The 18,731-nt window shown below is 38.1% G+C and overlaps 1 protein-coding gene across 1 annotated transcript in view; it reads left to right on the forward strand.

Moving 5' to 3' along the window:
- The window catches only part of MAP7 (microtubule associated protein 7), a 90,532-nt gene extending 72,604 nt beyond the window's left edge, over nucleotides 1-17,928 (forward strand). Inside the window, exons 11-18 of the mRNA XM_015592126.2 lie at nucleotides 1,509-1,737; nucleotides 2,827-2,998; nucleotides 3,238-3,339; nucleotides 3,734-3,784; nucleotides 3,890-3,947; nucleotides 6,711-6,813; nucleotides 14,497-14,717; nucleotides 16,484-17,928. Of these exons, the coding sequence (XP_015447612.1) occupies nucleotides 1,509-1,737; nucleotides 2,827-2,998; nucleotides 3,238-3,339; nucleotides 3,734-3,784; nucleotides 3,890-3,947; nucleotides 6,711-6,813; nucleotides 14,497-14,717; nucleotides 16,484-16,494 (947 nt within the window). The 3' untranslated portion in view covers nucleotides 16,495-17,928. The remainder of the gene's footprint in view (nucleotides 1-1,508; nucleotides 1,738-2,826; nucleotides 2,999-3,237; nucleotides 3,340-3,733; nucleotides 3,785-3,889; nucleotides 3,948-6,710; nucleotides 6,814-14,496; nucleotides 14,718-16,483) is intronic.
- Nucleotides 17,929-18,731: the final 803 nt, after the last annotated feature.

The following is an 18,731-nucleotide window of genomic DNA, read 5'->3' on the forward strand; positions in this document are numbered from 1 at the left end:
ATCTGTCTTCTTGCTCTGCTGGCTTCCCCCAGAGTGAGTGATCTGGGAGAGAGAATCATGAGGAATCCACAGTATCTTTTATGCCCAGTCTCAGAAGCCACACACATAGAAGTCACAATTTCTGTCATATTCTTAGTCATTGGAAACAAATCCCTAGGTTCAACTTGAACTCAAGTGGACGAGATTAGTCTCCACCATTTAAAGGAAGGACTTTCAAAGAATTCATAGAAATATTTTTAAACTACCACACCTGTGATGTTTCAAACTGCAGAACCCTAGCCCTACTGCAGACCTACTGAATCAGAATATGTGGTGGATCCGAGAACTCTGAAGGATCCTAAGCTCGTCAGTTGACTCCTGTGTAGGATTGCCAGATAAAATACAGAGCACCCAGTTCTTACCCTATTCCTATGTGTATTGGAATGTAAGGACACTGGTTTAGCCTGTGTGCTTGAGAAAGGTCAGAATTTCTTCCAAGAGAGCCAGTGGATCACATCTCTGCCAGGCTACAAATGCTATTTAGAAGTTTAAAATCACCTGTAACTAAGAATTCAATATTTCTTGTTAAAAATCGACTTTATTTAAACGTTTTCTCCTTAAGACTTAATTTAAAGATAGAGGATAGGGGCAAAGAAAGAATAGATGACTCTCAATAAATGATAATGTTGCTAGAAAATAGAGGAGTCCAGTGTCTGTTCACATGGAAAGAGGGAGAAGAGAAAGACCAAAGAGCATCCTGAGCATAAAGAGAAATCCACAGGAGCGGAAGAAATGTTCATCTTAACAGGAGGATCTGGAATGGTCAGGGGCCAAAGGTTGCACCTTGCTGTGGGGCTCCCTGCACCAGCTCTCTAAGTCATTTTCCTGAATCTGAATACGGTGAGAGAACTTCTGCTCCCATCTGCACATCGGCACCAGGACCGACAGTAGAAACCTGGGATGTGTAAGGGGTACCAGTGCCGGCTCCCATGAAGCTCTTGGCTCCTCCCATCTCAGACCTGGAAACAGCTCTGGACAGACAAAAGGACGACTTCATTGTCATTTTCCCAGCCTGAGTTATGGACACTGAGGATAGTATTAGAAAGGCTTTAGTCCTCTGGTAATGAATAGCCACTAAAGAAAAGGAATTATTTAAAATGTAATGAAAGGCAAATGGAAGATCTCACCTTGTTTTTGCTCAGGGTATAACTTACACAGAACCTATCCACAGAGGCTCTCTACTCAGTGCACATTCAATATATATTGTTAACTAATTTAGCTTGTATTAAAATAAGACTTGGTGAGAAGCGTCAGCTTTGTTGAATGTGTCACTTACACATACAGCTTTTTGTTATCTGTTGCTTGGTTACAGATAGAATACAGTGAAACCGTGAGAACACACAGTAATAAACATTCCCTTTTCTTTTATAATGATGAATTCTAGGCCTGGGGTGTGGGGAATGCTAGTTTTCGTTTTGTTCTTTGGGTTTTGTTTCCAATTGGTCTTCTCCTTGTACCTGTTTGTACAGCTGCTCCAGCCCCGGCCCCAGACTCGACCCCAGCTCCAGTCCCAGCCCCCACTCCAGCCTCGGTCCCAGCCCCATCATCCTCTGTGACCGCCAGTGCTTCTCCCAAGACCTCTGCAGGCACCACCGACCCGGAAGAGGCCACAAGGCTGCTAGCCGAGAAGAGGCGGCTGGCCCGAGAGCAGAGAGAAAAGGAGGAAAGGGAGAAGAGGGAGAGGGAAGAGCTCGAAAGGTAAAGGAGTAACATTGCTAAGTGATGTCGTCGCGATTCCTTGATCCCTTGGATTAAGTCTTCAGTCTAGGAGAGAAGAGGTGCTAGCATAGAGGAAGCTGAAGGGACTCGGAATTGTTTCAGAATTACTCTTACCTGGTGTTCCTCTGACCACTAAGTGATTTTTTAAAATCACATTTTCTTATTATAATTACAGTACAATGACATTAATGGAGAAAGGTGTGAAGAAGAAAAAAAATTATCCATAATCTTATCAGTTTTCAATAATTGTGTACATTTTAGATAATCCTTTCCAGTCTCTGTGAATAGTGTGCGGGTGTATATACACACATAAATACACACACATATATATGTACATAATTATAACCACAGTAGAGGTACAATTGTACCATCTGATTTTTTACTTAACATATCTCTTCATCTCATTGTTTCCTCGTTATCTTTCTAATTGTCATTTCAGTAAATTTGTGTTTTCTCTTTCTAGATGGAAGTCCTCTGAGAGGGTAGCTGGGTTAAGTGCCCCTACGATTGTCTGCCAGACAGTTTGCTAAGTCTTCTTCTGGGGCTAATAAGGCTGATGTCAATATGATTGTTCTTCAAATAAGCAGAGCCGCACCTTGTGAAGGGCGGCAGCCGCGGGGCTGGGCGGCGATCATGGAGCTTGGTCCCAACAGGGAGCTTATATGGGCCATTTTCTTCTGCTCCTGTGACAGAAACTTATAACCTTTATTTACAAAGATTTTCTTAGAGGTGGCGGAGGGCTTCAAATTCATTACTAAATAGTCACGTTATCGGATTAAACAAATCTCTGCTTTTAAAGATAGGTAAATTGCAGCTCCTTTTTAAAACCAAGCTCTCTGCCAAATATTATCGATTACATTTTGCTTCTGTTCACCACAAGGCAACATGAGGCTGGGAAGATGAGAGAGAAGAATAAAGGGCTTCACATTTTGTCCTGAATGACATTGAATGTATCCAGTGGAGACTTTTCTGCCAGACCCCTGAACAAACCGCCCTGGCAATGACCACCAACTCGAGCCTCTCTCCAAGGAACTCCCCTCCTTATCTTTCGTTTTGGTCTTTTTCCAGACAAAAGATAGAGGAATTGGCTCAAAAGGTGGCCGTAGAGAGAACTCGCAGGGAGGAAGAATCCCGCCGGCTGGAAGCCGAGCAAGCCAGAGAGAGGGAGGAGCAGCTGCGGTGCCAGGCGGAAGAGCAGGCGCGGCGGGAACGGGAGGAGATGGAGCGCCTCCAGAAACAGGTAGCGCACCTGGGCTCACGGCGGAAGCAGCACCGTGCAGCCGCTTGCTTGGCTGAGTAAGTAGGATCTGCGACCAGCAGAGGAAAACCGGCAGCGTGTTGTTAGAATTACTCTTAGTCTCATTTTCTGCACGTTCTCCATCTGCCCTTTTGCCTCTGCCTCTGGGCGCCCCTAGACCTAGGGGCAGCAGGCCAAGCCAGCCAGTTTGCAGAAAACAGATGCCAACTTCTTGTTTTCAGAAAGAAGAAGAAGCTCGTGTTCGTCAAGAAGCAGAGAGGGTCCGGCAGGAACGGGAGAAGCATTTCCAGAAAGAAGAACAGGAGCGCCTGGAGAGAAAGAAGGTAGTAGCATCTGACCCAGAAGCCTGGGACACTAACTGTTCTAATTCTTCTAGACTTAAGTCCTCCTAGAGACCAAGAGACTCGCTCATTGCCATCAGAAAACAAACGTGTTCTGCCCATTCCAGATAAACTAAAGTAGCTGTCAGTGTTAATAATCTCCTCCAAAGAAATAACTATTTTAATTTCGGCCTACACCAAAAACAGTTACTTCCAGTTTGTGTGATTTAAGGCAGTTCTGACTTTTTGGAACAACCCCAATTAAGACAAAGCAGTGCTTATTATATTTTCCCCAAATAACAGACATGTTTTAATGACCTGCTATTTGCTTAGTAAGTGCAGTGTGCCGTGCTAGCTTCTTTAAAGAGTCCATTTGTTCAATTCTTCCTTTCTATAGCGACTTGAGGAGATTATGAAAAGAACCAGGAGAACAGAAGCTACAGATAAGGTATTGAGATGGGGTCATTTTTAACTATTCTTAATGGCTTTTATTTTTCTTTACTTCACTTGTAACTTTAACATTAAAAAGTAATTTTCCTTTTTTCTTTGGTAGAAAACTGTCGATCAGAGAAATGGTGATATAGCCAAGGGGACTCTCACTGAAGGAACAGGTATTTATTTCAAAGAATTCAAATCAATTCAAATATAGAATTTTTGAATTGACTTTCTAGAGGTCAGGATATTCATTGATTAATTTAAAAAAAAAAAAAGGTGTTATTTATTCAAAGAAGCTTAGGTGTGCATCATCTAGTCCAGGGGTCCCCAACCCCGCAGGGCTCGGACCAGTACTGGTCCGAGGCCTGTTAGGAACCGGGCCACGCAGCAGGAGGTGAGCAACAGGCCAGTGAGTGAAGCTTCCTCTGTACTTGCAGCCGCTTCCCAGCGCTAGCATCACCGCCTCAGCTCCACCTCAGATCATCAGACATTAGATTCTCATAGGAACACCTGTCTGTGGTGCCAAAAAGATTGGGGACCACTGAGCTAGTCCACAGATTTTCCCCTTATGTAAAACTCTAACATATTTGGCAGATTCGTTTCACATTTATTTATATTCTAATGGAGTGCTTAATATCTTAAATCATTTTACATCTTATATGTATCTGTATGTATATATATTTGTATATGTCTGTGGGTATATGTGTGTGTGTGTGAGCCTATATATTATAAACATAAAATTTCATTTATAAAATTAAATTTCATTTAAATTTACACATTTTGACAACTTGTATATTTATTTTATTTCTGACATCAGAATGGATTTAAAATTAAAAATCTATCGAGATTTCATTAGAAAGTTGATAATTTGTTATAGACTTTGGACATAGATGATTAATATCTTGGTTATTTTAAAACAGATTTAGTTTAAGTAAAAAATAACATTAACCTTCGTATTTCGTAAATATTCAGTTAATATTTATTAAACGCCCTTTTTGTATCAGGGACATCCTAAATACATTTTCTTGTTTAATTTTCCACTGCAGCCTCATGAGATATGAGGTGCTCTATCTTGGAGTCAACATTTCAGAGACCTGTCATGTGCCAGGCCCTGGTGTAGGTGCTAGGATTCAGTGTGACCAAGACAGGCAAGGTCCCTACAGAGATTGACAGGCCCAGCATGCACAGCTGGAGTCCCAGTCACTGGCTTCTAATTCCGCTCTTTCCTTGATCTCACGTGGTCTTCATGATTGTACATACAGGTAGTTGGCAGGTAGTCCTCTTACCTTATCTGCAGTGAAAAGAAAGGACAAGAAATACCTGTTTCTGTTTTTTGTTTGTTTTTTTGTTTGTTTTTTAAAGACTGGGGTAAACATCAGATGAAATGCTCTCTACGAAAGGTCATTCTCTGTAAGCTCTAGGAGTTTGAAAATGTAAAATATGTGTATTTTGGAATTTGGTTTTATTTCAATAGAGACTATTCTAGTTTCTCTACATGGTGATTCCTTTATACCAGGGTTTTCATGCTCTGTTAAAGATGTCTTAATTGTGTTTATTAGGAGAGTAGCCCTAGTGGTTGCATATTAACCCTGTTGCATTTTTAGCAGGTTCTCTCCAAGAATGTTGTACTAGGTCAGCTATACGTAGGCATAGCACCCAGTGAGTAATCAGAATGAGCATTTCAGGGTATCAGTTGCACCAACCAGCTCAGGATTGTTTGAAGGGCTGATGCTGTAGTGTGTGCATGGCCAGGCTCCTTGTTGTCATTTGCTTGTTTATCTTTTCCCTCCCCACTGTTGCCCTATCAATTATTTCAGTATTCTTTGTATCTCAATGCAAGAATGAACAAAGGCAAAAGAGAAGGTGAAATTTGTTAATTGTCATACTTATGTTTTTCAATACTCATAATAAAAAATTGGTTTGAGTTAATTCCACCAAAAAGAGGCTTGAAGATTATCTGGCTAACAAGTATTTCTCCTCTCCTAGTCCCGCACCTGGTTGAGGGCTGAATGGTGTTACCAGTGCTCCAAAGGGAATTCTAGGGCAGGCACACAGGTAGGCAGACAGGCAGACAGATAGGAAGTAGGCAAGTGAGTTCACAAACCTATTAGAATTCTTCTCAGAGGCAGCCTATTACCAGCATTGCAAATTTGGGCAGCTTTAAAGTTATCAATCACTTCTTTGCTTCAGTTATCAGACACTTTGTACCTCTGGCAGTTTTATCGAATTTATGCCAGGCTGTGAAATAACACTTCCTTGGAATTATTTCAGTTATTCTCTCACATTAAACTAAAACCACAAACTGCCACAAATATCCCTGCAACTCTGACCTATATGAAGGTTTACAAGACCTAGTAATCCTGTCCCAAACTTCAGCATCAGCCATCAATATTGTTGGCTTAAGCTGAACTCTTACATTGAGCATTGAATAACAAGGTGACACAGTTAGGTACAGTTCATGAAATCCCTAACATTCTAAATGTTACTAGAACAAAACTGAGTTTTGAAAAAATAATTGTTTTATCTCTTAAGGTATTTCTTGGTGATTTGTTCCAAATCTTTTAGTACAGACATTCAGCATCAGATGTTCAGCAGATGCTATCTCCATCAATTGCTTTGCTCTCAGTATTACATACTTTTCGTCGAGAGTCAGCTTAGCACAAGCAAAAATGATAACACGGTTTTTCACCCTTACAATGTGCTAGGCACTAATCTAAGTACTTTGCATGTGTTGATAACATTTTAATTCTCACAGTAGCCGATAAGGTAGGTACTATTATGAGGAAACTGAGAGGTACAGGAAGCTTGTCACTTGCCCAAGGTCACACAGCTGGTAAGTAGTAGAGTCAGGGCATAAATCAGGCATTCTAGCTCCAGGGGTTTGGGTTTGACAATAAAGGAGTAATAATTCTTTGTTCCATCTTCTTTGCTATGTCCAGCGGTGTCTGCACTTTCATGTATGATGAACTCTCCAGAAAATGGAGAACCAGCAGCCAGCCCACATGAGGTTACCTCACACCAATCAAAAGTGACTGTGGAGAGGTGAGTTAAACAATCGGGCCCTTTTTCCTGACTCACATTAGAGCAGATACTTCTCTTTTACCCCACCAATCCCACCAGAATTTTCTGAGCCTGATGGAATTTCAAAGTTTTAAGATTTATTTTTATTTAGGTTCATTAATTTTTAGTAGAGCTAGTAATTCTGTACTGTGAGAAAGGGAAATTATCTTTTTTCTTGAGTCTTTAAATATGTTGATGAGATTTTTGTGTGACAAAGAAAATTACAAGGAATAATTTACTTTTTCTGTATATATTTAATGTGATCTCGACCATATTCACACCCTTTAATGGTATGTAACAACTATATTGTTGCCATAATATTTAGTGGGCCACAGATTTGTTCCACAGTAAAAGTAATTTAGATACCAATATTTCTTATGCTAGACTAGTAGTAGTAGGTCTTCTTATTGAAGAATGAAACAGTCGCTAACAATAGTCAAGAAAAGAGAATGGGTTGAAGAAAAATCACCTTTCTCTTTCCTTGCATTTATATCTATAGCATCATAAGAGCACTCTCAAAAATGAAAAATAAGAGTAATCATAGCCGTTCCTAAAAATCTGGTCGTAGAGAGACCTTATAGAAATATTTGTAAAAATGCTCAAAAATTTCAGCTATGACTTTTTTTTTAATTTTCGGAATTTACTTAATTACTTCATGAGTTTTCCAGTCTCTAATGCCAGAGGCTTTGTTACCATCAGAGAATTGAGGGTCCTCAAATTAATTTTTTTCTTAATATAAAAACGCACCATAGAATATTTTATAACACGATTGGGAGCAATGAAAAGATAAGTTATCCTAAGACGAACACCTAAGATGTCCATAAGTCATAAAATACCTATTGACATCTTTCTGAGACAGTGGATTTTTTTATTTTTTATTTTTTGCCCACTGTAATACCAAAGAGAATAATTTCCCTAAGAAAGATCTTAATAAGCTTTCAATTATGTTGAATAAATCTATTGTCATAATTACCTAATATATAAAATGATATTTTATTCTTTTAGTTAACAGTTTGATTTTTAAATAAAAAAGTCCCAACTGCTATAATTTATGATGTTCCTTGGCTTTTAGAAAGAAAGAATAAGCACCACAGAGCAAATCCCATTATTATGATGAGGAAAAGGCTTATTAAGCCACTGATAATTCTTTCTGATCAATAAAATTAGCTTGTACATTAGCTGACTGTCTTCAGTGGTAAATCACCAAGTAATTATTATGTGAGAATCTGAAACATAATTTCACTATTAAAAATGGTTTAGATGATAAAATTCTATTTTCTTTTAGCCTTCTCTACATACAGAGCACAGTTTGTAACTTAAAAATATAGCTCAATTATACTATCTAGTTTTACTATGAACTTACTGGTATTGTCCATCTTTATCCTAGTAATGAATTGTCCTTTGTCATACATGTAAGATGATCCCTGTCAAACAACTAGGAGAAATATAAACATAGACTTTTTCTACTCATTCACCTAACAGTATAAGCAGGTTCAGATTAGTATCAAATATAAACATTAGGATATAATGCAAGAATGACCCTAACAAATTTAATCCTTTGTCTCCAGTGTGTCTCCCTAAAAAAGAAAAAAAATAAATCTAGCAGATTCACACAGTTAAACAAGCCTTACTTTCATTATTTATACAAATATAAACAGGTTTAAACTTTCAATAGCTCTTATGTATCTGTAAAGCCAAAACAAGTCACAAATTTAGGTTAAAAATAACGCTGCTTAGACCAAGAACATTCAAATTAAACAAGTCATTTATTGTGAAGAATGATAATTTTCTGGAATTAAAGTCGACAATATACATGTGGTACTAAGTGATCTCTTTTGTATTAGGGATGCTTATGTTACCATGAGTTGCTGATAATTCATTTCACCCATTGGTTTTCTCTATTTAAACTGCTTTAAAACCTCAGATCTCTATATAGTGTGCCGTGATGTCGCTTGGCTTTTTTACTTGGCACTAACACAATATTGATATACCCAGTTGAACCTAGTTCATTTGTTGTTAGTCCTTGTCATGTAAGCTGGTACTGCCTCTTTATCAGTATGCTCTGAAATACAAATTCAAAATGGAACTCTAAAATCATGTAGTGAATGAAACTCAGCTTTGTGGTGGTCAGCCAGATTGATGATGAGACAACACTGTTATTGATTTTTAAAAATTTTTATCAGAGTAAAAATGTAAATTTATAAAAAGTCATATAGAGAATTGGACCCCATTTTTGAGAGACACCATTCATTTTTGAATGACTCTGGCCTTTAGGGGATGTTTAATGCATGATACACAGTTTGTGATAGGTAGCCTAAGAAACTCAGCTTCTCTTACTTATTTTTAAATTATTTTCCTTGAATTTACCCAGACTAATCTTCAAACAATGTATATTTTTACTTTTGCATCACCTCTTGTAGTAACAAGTTCTACAAAAGAAGTGCATAAAGACATGCCTTTATTTCTGTTACAGCTATTTTTTTGCAGTTTCAGAGTTAGGACCCATGCTTGTCATAAACTAGATTTTAGAGAATAAGCCCTTTTTTATAATTTCCATACCTTTCATAATTTTCTGGATTTTGTATCTATTCCCTTTCTGTTTTCATCTTATAAACTAAATATTCCAATTATGCTTACTGTCTCAGTCAGGGTCCAGAGAGAGAGACCACAGATTAATTTGAATAGGAAAGCTTAATATCAAGAATAATTAACTATTACTTGGGATCAAAGTAACAAGAGGTTGGCTAGTAAGGTGTAAAGAGAACTCTAAAGAATACAAGCATAACAGATATAAAGAAGAGCCACAACCCCTGGTCATACCCCAGGAAGAATCCTGTCCCCCAGGGCTTCAGTCCAGACCTTGTTGAAAAGGGTATGGATGGCAGAGAAATTTCCAGAAATCCATCCTTTAGAGTGCCTTGGAAAGCCATCCACCAGGCAGTATTTCACCAGAGGCACTCCCACAAATCTGCTCCAGAGGGGTGCTGGGGGAAGCTGCTGGCCACGGTGCACTGCAGGAGCCGGACACTGGGAACGCCACAAGCGCGTGCTGCAGGAACCTGCTGAGCAAGCACACCCAAACTGGGATGCAAACTCTGCTCTTGTCATGTCTCTTCATTAGCCTCTGTTGACAAAGCTTAGGATTGTACCAGCTCCCAAAGCAAAATTAGGAAAAGGGGCCAGATCCAATTTCACAGAAAAGGAATGAAGGGTGAATGTGAAGCAGAGAGGCAAAAAAAATCAATGACTGGAATAATTACCTAATTACCTTATTTTTAAAAAGTTCTTTCTTCAGCTCTTTGGTCATTTTCATCATCTTTCTCTAGAGATTCTTTAGCATGAGTACAGGGCTGAGTGAGAAGAGCTTAAGAACCAAAAGTCCCAGGCTGGCTTCCTAGTTTTATTTCTGAGAGGTTCAGAGACTCTGAACTTAACCTACTTAGGTGAGACATAGTTTTCTCATCTGCACATGGAGGTACCTTCCTCACAAGATTTTGGGAGGTCCAATGAAATGGTGTCTGTGAAGGAGGTCTGAAAACTCTGTTGTACTATACACATTTTAGGTGTTATTTATCTTTATCCTTCTAAAGTGCAGTTTCCACTGGGTTGTAGCTGCTGTGCGATATTGTAGGAAAAAGCTTTTGTGTTGTATCTGGTATCCTATCTTATTATGCCTCTCATTTTATTTACCTTTTTTTTATTCTTTAACAACCAAAACATAAAGAATCAGTATCACCAGGAAACGGTTTACAGTGATTCTAAGATCTGTTACCTCCATTGTAACTGATAGCTCTCCATCTTTTAAGGCTGGTTCACCTTAGAGTTCTTTAAACCCACTGCTTTACCTTGCCTGCATTTGAATGATTTTCCCTGTTATCCTCAAGGGATTATTTTTATGACTTTCATTTCCCAGAATAAATATTATTTGCAAACTTAAAATTTTCAGCCTGCATACCTTCCACATTATTATTAAACTAGTCTTAGCACTGATCCCCGAGGCTCTCTGCCATTCATTCTCTTCCATCTAGTGAAGAACCTGTTTATACCTACCTTTAGTATCCTTCCCTAAGACAGTTTCATATTCATGAATAAACATTTCCCAAGTTTTTAAATGGTTTTGCCTCCTCAATCCTGTTAAAGACTTCAAAATTACAAATAAGTCACATCCATTGATGTTCATTTTTATTTCCAGTTTCAAGTTGACCTTGAAATCACTCGCCAAAGTCATCGTTTTTCACATCAGTGCTTTATGTTTAATGAAGCATTCCACAGTTCTCATAATTAGTTAACATATTTATTAAATACCATACTATGCACCCAATGTAGAGATTAAGATGGCTCAAGCTTGTCCGCTGTGAATTAAATCATGAATTGAATTAAATCATGACTCCCAAGGGCCCTTCCGACAAACTCAATGTGATTGTCACTCTGTGGAAAATCCACCACGACAGATGCTCTAAGCACTGTGGCAGGGTTCGTTTTCACTGGATAACTCCACTCCTTAGAATGAGTATCTTTAGTTTCACTTTTCCTAATGTCTTGAGTACCTTATACATTGGTTTGCCTTCTCTTCAAGAAAAATAAATGAGTGCTGTGAACTGGGTTACGTTCGCCCTGCTTACCCCCAGAGATATGATAATGTCTTCCTAGCAGCAGTATTACTAGCAGCAGTTCCTGGTGCAGAGAAACTAGGAACAGCCTGGACCTTACTCCTAGCCTGAGGGATGCATCTGACCCCTGTGGTTTCTTTGGCTCTCAGTCTTTGGTGTGCAATTCTTTTAAAACCTGAAAGCCATTATCCTTGCCTGACAGGCTCCCTGCAACAGTAGGTAGAATTGAAGAAGATTGGAGTGATCAAAATTCTGGCCAGCTTTTAAAGGTGTTGAGAAATACATGAGCCCGAGCAAAAATGGTTCTTACTTCCAGAAGCTGTTTTTGGTTCTTGAGAGAGTATTTGTAAAGAGAAATGCCCACAGATGAAGGAGAGTATTTATTCTTAAATAGGAAACTTGCTTTGGAACAGGAAACAGAGGATAAATATGTGAACACAAGGTATGGGGCAGGAAATTATTTTAAACTTTTTGGATCATTCTGATAGATTTGCCCACCCCCAGTTGAGAATTTCTGTCTATTCTGGAAGCTAAATAACTCATGAGTATACAAGCTACTATCTTACCCTCTTAATACCCAGAAGATATCTTATGCTTGTTCTTAGCCCTAGGGAGCTGTCTCTTCGATAGCGTTTCTCTTCTCTTAAATAAGGAATTTGTAGTAATTTTGGTGTTTGACCTAGTGGTTTTCCTTTAAATCTTAGTTTATCATTCATTGTACTTAGTTTTACCTAATGGAAAATAACATTCCCAAGCCCCTATGGTTCAAACAGGAAGAGATGTATCACTTTTAATTTTAAAATTACTTGTTATAACTTAATAAACATTAAGAAAAATTAAGATCCTGGCTACAATAAGCAGAATGGACTATCAGATTCCCACCGTGGTTCCAGCCCCCTTCTCTGGATATATGTTGCACTGACCAAGTGAAGTACACAGTCTTGCATCCAGCTTCAACCTTGGAGTATAGTCCAAGAAAGGGAATTCAAAAGCTGGTGCTCTTATTCTGAGAATAAGACCCATAATTCCCAACAGACCCATAATTCCTAACCCCGGTGATTTCAGTTTCAGTTTTATAGTTTCTGCTGTTCACAGTGTCCCCAGAACATTTAATGATTGGTTACCTCTGCTTGCTAACAAGTAAGAATGGGTGGCGTGGCCAGGTAGGAGTGGGAGGGGAAAATGAAGTCAGCTGTTGACTCAGACCTGGAGTTGGCATTGCTGTTACGACTTGTTAGCACATACAGCCTACAAGGTGCTAGGAACTGAGATGGCCAAGAAAATGAGTGAGGTCTTTGGAGGTGCATTCTTCTTCTTTATCTTTTGCCAAAACTTCTTAAAATTTCATTGGAATGAGAACCAGAACTGTTTCTCTGGTTACAGAAAGCCCATTGGTGTTGGGGGGAAAAAACCAGGAGGATGGGTGTGGTGGCCCAAGCACTTAGAAGGGCAGGTGGTAAGTGTTCTTGCATGTGTGCACATGCTCGTGCAGACTGCTGTGATGCCAGGCCTCTCCCCTCCCTGTTGAAACAGCATAAACACCATCATACTCGGAGTCTTATAATATGTTTATGGTTTTTTTTTTTTCCACAGCACTTTTACAAATAATATTTCCAATGTACATTGCAATCCCTGAGGACAGGCATCTTTATTTATTTATTTATTTATTTATTTAATAAAAGAGACGTTTTAATACTTAACAAAAATGTACCAAAATATTCAAATCAGAAATGCTTTAGACTGTATTCCACAAAATCAACAACTTCTCATTGATTAGGGAAAGTAAATATTTCCTTAATAGGGAAAGCAATGACTCCTCAAAAACAATGAAAATGTTGACTACGCATTAGTTTTATTTTATCATTTGGGAAGGAGATGGAAAAAAGACAAACTTGCTAAATAAAGTTCAAGCATTTGGCATTATTGACACTAGGGACCTAATTTTCTGATCTCTGGCCTGTCTCTTTCCATAGACTTCTTTCAATAGCTAAACATTCAATTTATGATCAGTGGGTATTAGAAGTTAAAACCTTCACAATTTTTGCTTTATACTTTTAGTCTTTTTCATTTTCCATTTGGCAATTTTAACTCTAGAATTTTGTCAAATAGGGTCATTTTTGATACATGCATTGACCACTGAACAAATTATGAAGCGTGTAAACATGTTTATGGCTGCAATCAGAAAAAGTGAACAATAAAATTAATCTAGCATTCATTTGATACACAGGCATCGTTTTTACTGCATTTTAAAGCTTAATAATGAACATAATGTAAAGGACTGCCAATTTGGCTATGGAGCCTACAAAGAGAGTGACAATCTAAGAGAAACTGTAGGTAGAAAATTAAGAATTTGATGGCCAGTGAAATGTACCTCAAAAATAAATCCAAGATGTTAAACATGAATTGATCAATAAAAGTCAAAGTAGGGTCAGCAGAAGATTTAAAGGGCAAAGATGACAAAGTTGGTCTTGAACAAGTTACCTGTAGAATTATGCATGTGTTTTAGGAAGCCAGAAGATATCCAGGAAGGGCTAGAATTTGAATAGCTAGGGAGTGTATAAATGGCATGACGAGAACAGCTTAGGACCAGAGATCTAGAAATCATGTCTGCAGTCTGGATTGTCTGTCAGTAGTTCTGTGACTTTGTGCAAATCATCCCCATCACCTCGAACTATAAGCCCCTCATCTTTGAAGTGAAGGTTTCTCTTTGTCAGACAAAGGAATGTGGAAATGCCTTCAGTAGAAGTCGTTAAATGTGTGTAGAACTGTTGATGATGATCTATTCTAATGGATAAATTTTCTCTTTAATAAATTTATATCAAACACAGACTTTATAAAATAAGAATTTAAAATACAAATGTGTCAGAAATGAACATTTTTGTTAGTAATGGCATGGTCAACCAGTCTAACATTTTGATTGTAAAGTTGTAAAATTTATTATAAAAATTTTTGGAAAAAATTAAAATTAAAAATAATAAAAGTTTTTGGTTGTCCTAAAAATGTTTTCCAGTTTTATTACTAATTCAATTTAATTTTGATTTTTCAAATTCTTCAGTACTCCTAATTTGGAAAAACAACCAAATGAAAATGGAGTATCTCTTCAGAATGAAAATTTTGAAGAAATTATAAACTTACCCATTGGATCTAAACCATCCAGATTAGATGTCACCAACAATGAGAGCCCAGAAATTCCTTTGAACCCGATTTTGGCCTTTGACAGTGAAGGGCTTGGGCCGCTGCCTCAGGTAGATGGTGTTCAAACACAACAGACAGCAGGTAAGCTTGCCTCAGACTCCTTTCAGTAATCGTTAGAAATGTGCGACACCCAAGAGGGAATGAACTCTCTTCAGTGTGACTGTGACACACTTTGTCTTGCAAGGGACCAAATAAGCCTCATGGACAAGATTGTGCTGGGATCATAGAAACTGAATTTTGAGTGGGATTGGGCAACTTATAGGGCCCCTTCTATTCTCTCACTAATTATGGAAATTCACTCTGCGGCACCTATCTGGTGTCTGTGAGCCTCTCTCCTCACAGAGCATCACTCATTGCCCAGCAGCACTCACTGTCAGAATATGTTTTATGTTAAGGCAAGCACTTCATGCCTCACCACAACTTAGGGACCATTGAGCCTAGCTCTGCCCCCTGGAGAAATGTTTTGTTTGGTTTTTATTCTCTCTTTCTCTCTCAGCGCTTCAGATATTCGAAGACTGCCATCATGTTCTCCCACCATTTTTCTCTTGTTTGGGTTTAGCAACCAGGATAATATACTATCGTCCTTTTCACATGTAACAGGATAGTTATGATTTAGGTAATGGGACCCAGATTCCAAACTAGGAGCACACTGAGCCTCGGGTCTTCCATCCCTTGTTAAGTGACTGTAGCTGTTGTTGAAACTGCCAGAGACTCTCTTATGTCCTGTGTTTGGGTCTCACACTTGACGAGAAGTCTTTGTACAAGAAGAACAATAATAGCTTTATCGGACCCAAAGAAATAAGGAGCAACATCAGAAATGGCCAACTTAGAGGTCATAGCAACTCAACAGCAACCATCAGTCTCAAGAATAAGTGGGATAACCCCAGGTTCATCTCTTTTCAAACCTCTTTGAATTCTATCAACCTCTTTTCCTAGCAGATCACTTTCATGTATGAGCCAGCCTCTCTTTATGCTATTACGAACCGGCTAGCCGAATTCAACATGTTTAAATGGAGTCAGTAAAGAATTATTTGTAATCAAATTGTTTTATCTTATTAGAGTCCATCTGTGAACTTGAAACAAATATTTTCCACTTCAACTGGCTGAAAAAGCCATGTGGAACCACCTATCCAAATGAAGCTAGTTTTTTCTGCTTCTCTAGTGTACTGACCTTGGGAGTATAACTTCACTTTAGAGATCCACTTTTCTAGACTGTAACGGGAAGCTGTACATTCCATCCCAGGTCTGACATTCTGGTTCTTAAGCCTTTGAGAACAATCTGATCACTTGCACGTTTGTGGAAACAGTCCCAGTGCAGCTTCCTACTTTGTCATGTTGCAAATTCACAGAGGGGGGAGGGACATCCAGATGACTTTCTGCTTCACTTGCCAGGCCTTAAATCACCTTTTGACTTATCATTCCATTCTCTCTCTGTGCCCACCCTTCCAGACCTTCTCAAGGAACATAGTCCAGTGTCTGTAATCCTAAGTGATCTAAGTGTTCTTTTAGGGCCGTGACTATTTATTGACAAACATTTATTTAACTTCCAGTGTATGTTTGGAGCCTGAAGCATCAGGTAATGAGGGTACAAAGTTTCTAACCTCAAAGAAAAGGACATTCGATGCACGCAGTTTAGAAAAGTAAATTAAGTAGCTTAACTTAGGACATGGGTTTTCCTATTAATAGTAAAATTCACTTAAATATAAGATTGTGGATCCTGATAAAATCGCCTATTCTTAAAAGCATGGTAAGGTTTTCGAAATGTAAGATATTACTGTAGTGTTCTTTAAGTAAGATTTTAGATGAATATTCTATTAATCTGTCTTTTTTTCTGTCTCCTAATGTAGAAGTTATATGAGCATTTCTTCTGAAGAACCAAAGCAGAAATTTAATAAGAATTTCTACAATTAATGGAATTCCTTCCATAAAGGAGCATCCCCCCTCCTCCAGTTTTCTAAAGATTTCTTGACCATCATTTTGAAAAGACTTTATTAAAACCAGCTAAAGACAACAGGCTGGACAGCTTTTCTAATAATTTCGCCAATAGAGAAAAAGAATTGTTCCTTGTTCTTCAATACTTTAAAATGGCTTTTTTCCAGTGTGCTCCTTCTTAGCAAATCAATATTTTTCTGCATTCTCTAAAAGATGAGAGCATTTGGCTGTAAAAGAAATGGTCTGACTCGGCATGATTTTTCACATAGATATTTCAGTCTTTAAAAACTAACAGGTAAAATTGGCACCAAACATTTACCTTTTGCAATATAATACTTGAAAAATAATTACCTCTTTGCTCTACGAGTAGAGTAAATAGGAGAGGTGTTTAAGCTTGTTTGTTTCAATAATATTGCAAAGAACTCTATTTGTAGAGGCAAATTATAGGCCGATCACCAGACTCTTGTAAATGCAACTTGTACATGGACATTCTGCAAACCCAACTGTCACATTCTTGCATCTCCTTTTCCAAAAGCATACTAAACAGTTTTTAAATGTGAAAAAAAAAGCATTATTTTTTCAGAGCAAGAAAATAATTTACTGTCCTCTTAAATAATGTATTTATGAAGTTTTTCCAGAAAAACTAATCGAATAAATTAGAATAATGTGACAATATTACAGATTTGATTTATTAGGTTTATCCCTTATGTTACTGTGAGAGAATGTTGCTGATGATTCAGGGCTATTTCCGAAGTCTGTGTATTGCTGCTGTCCCCAGTGATGGTGGGACTTATCTTTGCCTTACCTGGTCACAAATTATGTGGGGGGAATAGAGATTTACTATTTCTTTAAATAAAAAAAAGAATTTGGTTTTGCTCGTTTAAGAGCAATGAAAAAATGATGGAATGTTGACTGTGTTTGGCGCTCAGGACACTGCAGGAGACCTTCATGGATGTCCTCGATCTGCGTGGTGTCCATCAGCTTTCGCTTTTCATTCCTCTTTGTGTTCGCTGCTGAGCTTAGCTGTGCAAACTTGCACTTTCATTTACCTTCATTTTATCATTTTATCATTTCAGAGGCTACAAATAACTAAATATTGAAGGAGAGGGAACACGTGTTTTTATGTGGAATGTTAAAAAAGGTAAACTTCTACCACCATAGTGTATTAGTTTTATTTAAAAGAGATTGGTTAATCTACTAGATTAGATGAGAGACTGTTCATTTATTGGACTATTTCCTTAAAACCCAAGCAGATCATCTTTAGTAACAGCCGTAATTTGTTAAAACGTTAATTTGGGGGTTTTCCCTGTACCCAGCTGTCCATGTACACATAATCTTATTAAAAAATATGTTCAACAAAGTTGTTTTATTTGTTTAAATCGACCTATCATGAAACACCAAATGTATTTGACATAGTTTTACTTTTAGGTTTCTCGTATGCTATAATTTCACTCAGATTGATGCTTGAGTTTTCTAATTACCCTTCATTTTTTTAACTTGAACAATCATTAGCAATCAGGCTTCTGTGTAATTAAAATTTAATTAGAATGTTATAAAATTGTTAACTATTTTAAGAACAACAGTGCCAAAAGATGACCTTGATCTTTACAATGGCTGGATTGCTTTCTGTCCAGCCCTCGAAGATCAGTAAAAAGGTATTAAAAGGTCTTCAGTTGTCATTATCGTAAGGGCAGTGCTCAGTGATTGAGTACGACCCTCACCATGGAATGCGGGTAGATGAACTTCTGGTTTCCTTTCCACCCAATGCAGACTAGGCCAATTTAATCACCCATCACAGATTCATTTGGTAGATAGTCACCAGCTCTACTGGGAGGTAAGGCTATATATCTCATGCATAACCTCACTACCTGGTCGTGTATTACAATAAAAGCAAGTCTAAAACAGTTCTCTCACATGAACAAATATATATTAGCAAAGAGGGCCTTGGAAAGCTTGGAGAAGATTCTTCTCATAATCCCACATACAACTTGACTGAAAGAGTCACAGTAAAGCAGAAGCAGTGATATTGTGAAGGCAGGATTAGGTGACCTGATTGCATCAGGCAGCAGTCTTAAATGTGTGGGGTTCAGGGGAAGGTGACAGGGGGCAAGGGAGTTCTCGATCAAAAGACATGATCTTGCGAGAACTGTCACATTCTTATAC

This window comes from Pteropus alecto, unplaced genomic scaffold, assembly GCF_000325575.1.
Source record: "Pteropus alecto unplaced genomic scaffold, ASM32557v1 scaffold185, whole genome shotgun sequence".
In the NCBI taxonomy this organism is placed as follows: Eukaryota; Metazoa; Chordata; class Mammalia; order Chiroptera; family Pteropodidae; genus Pteropus; species Pteropus alecto.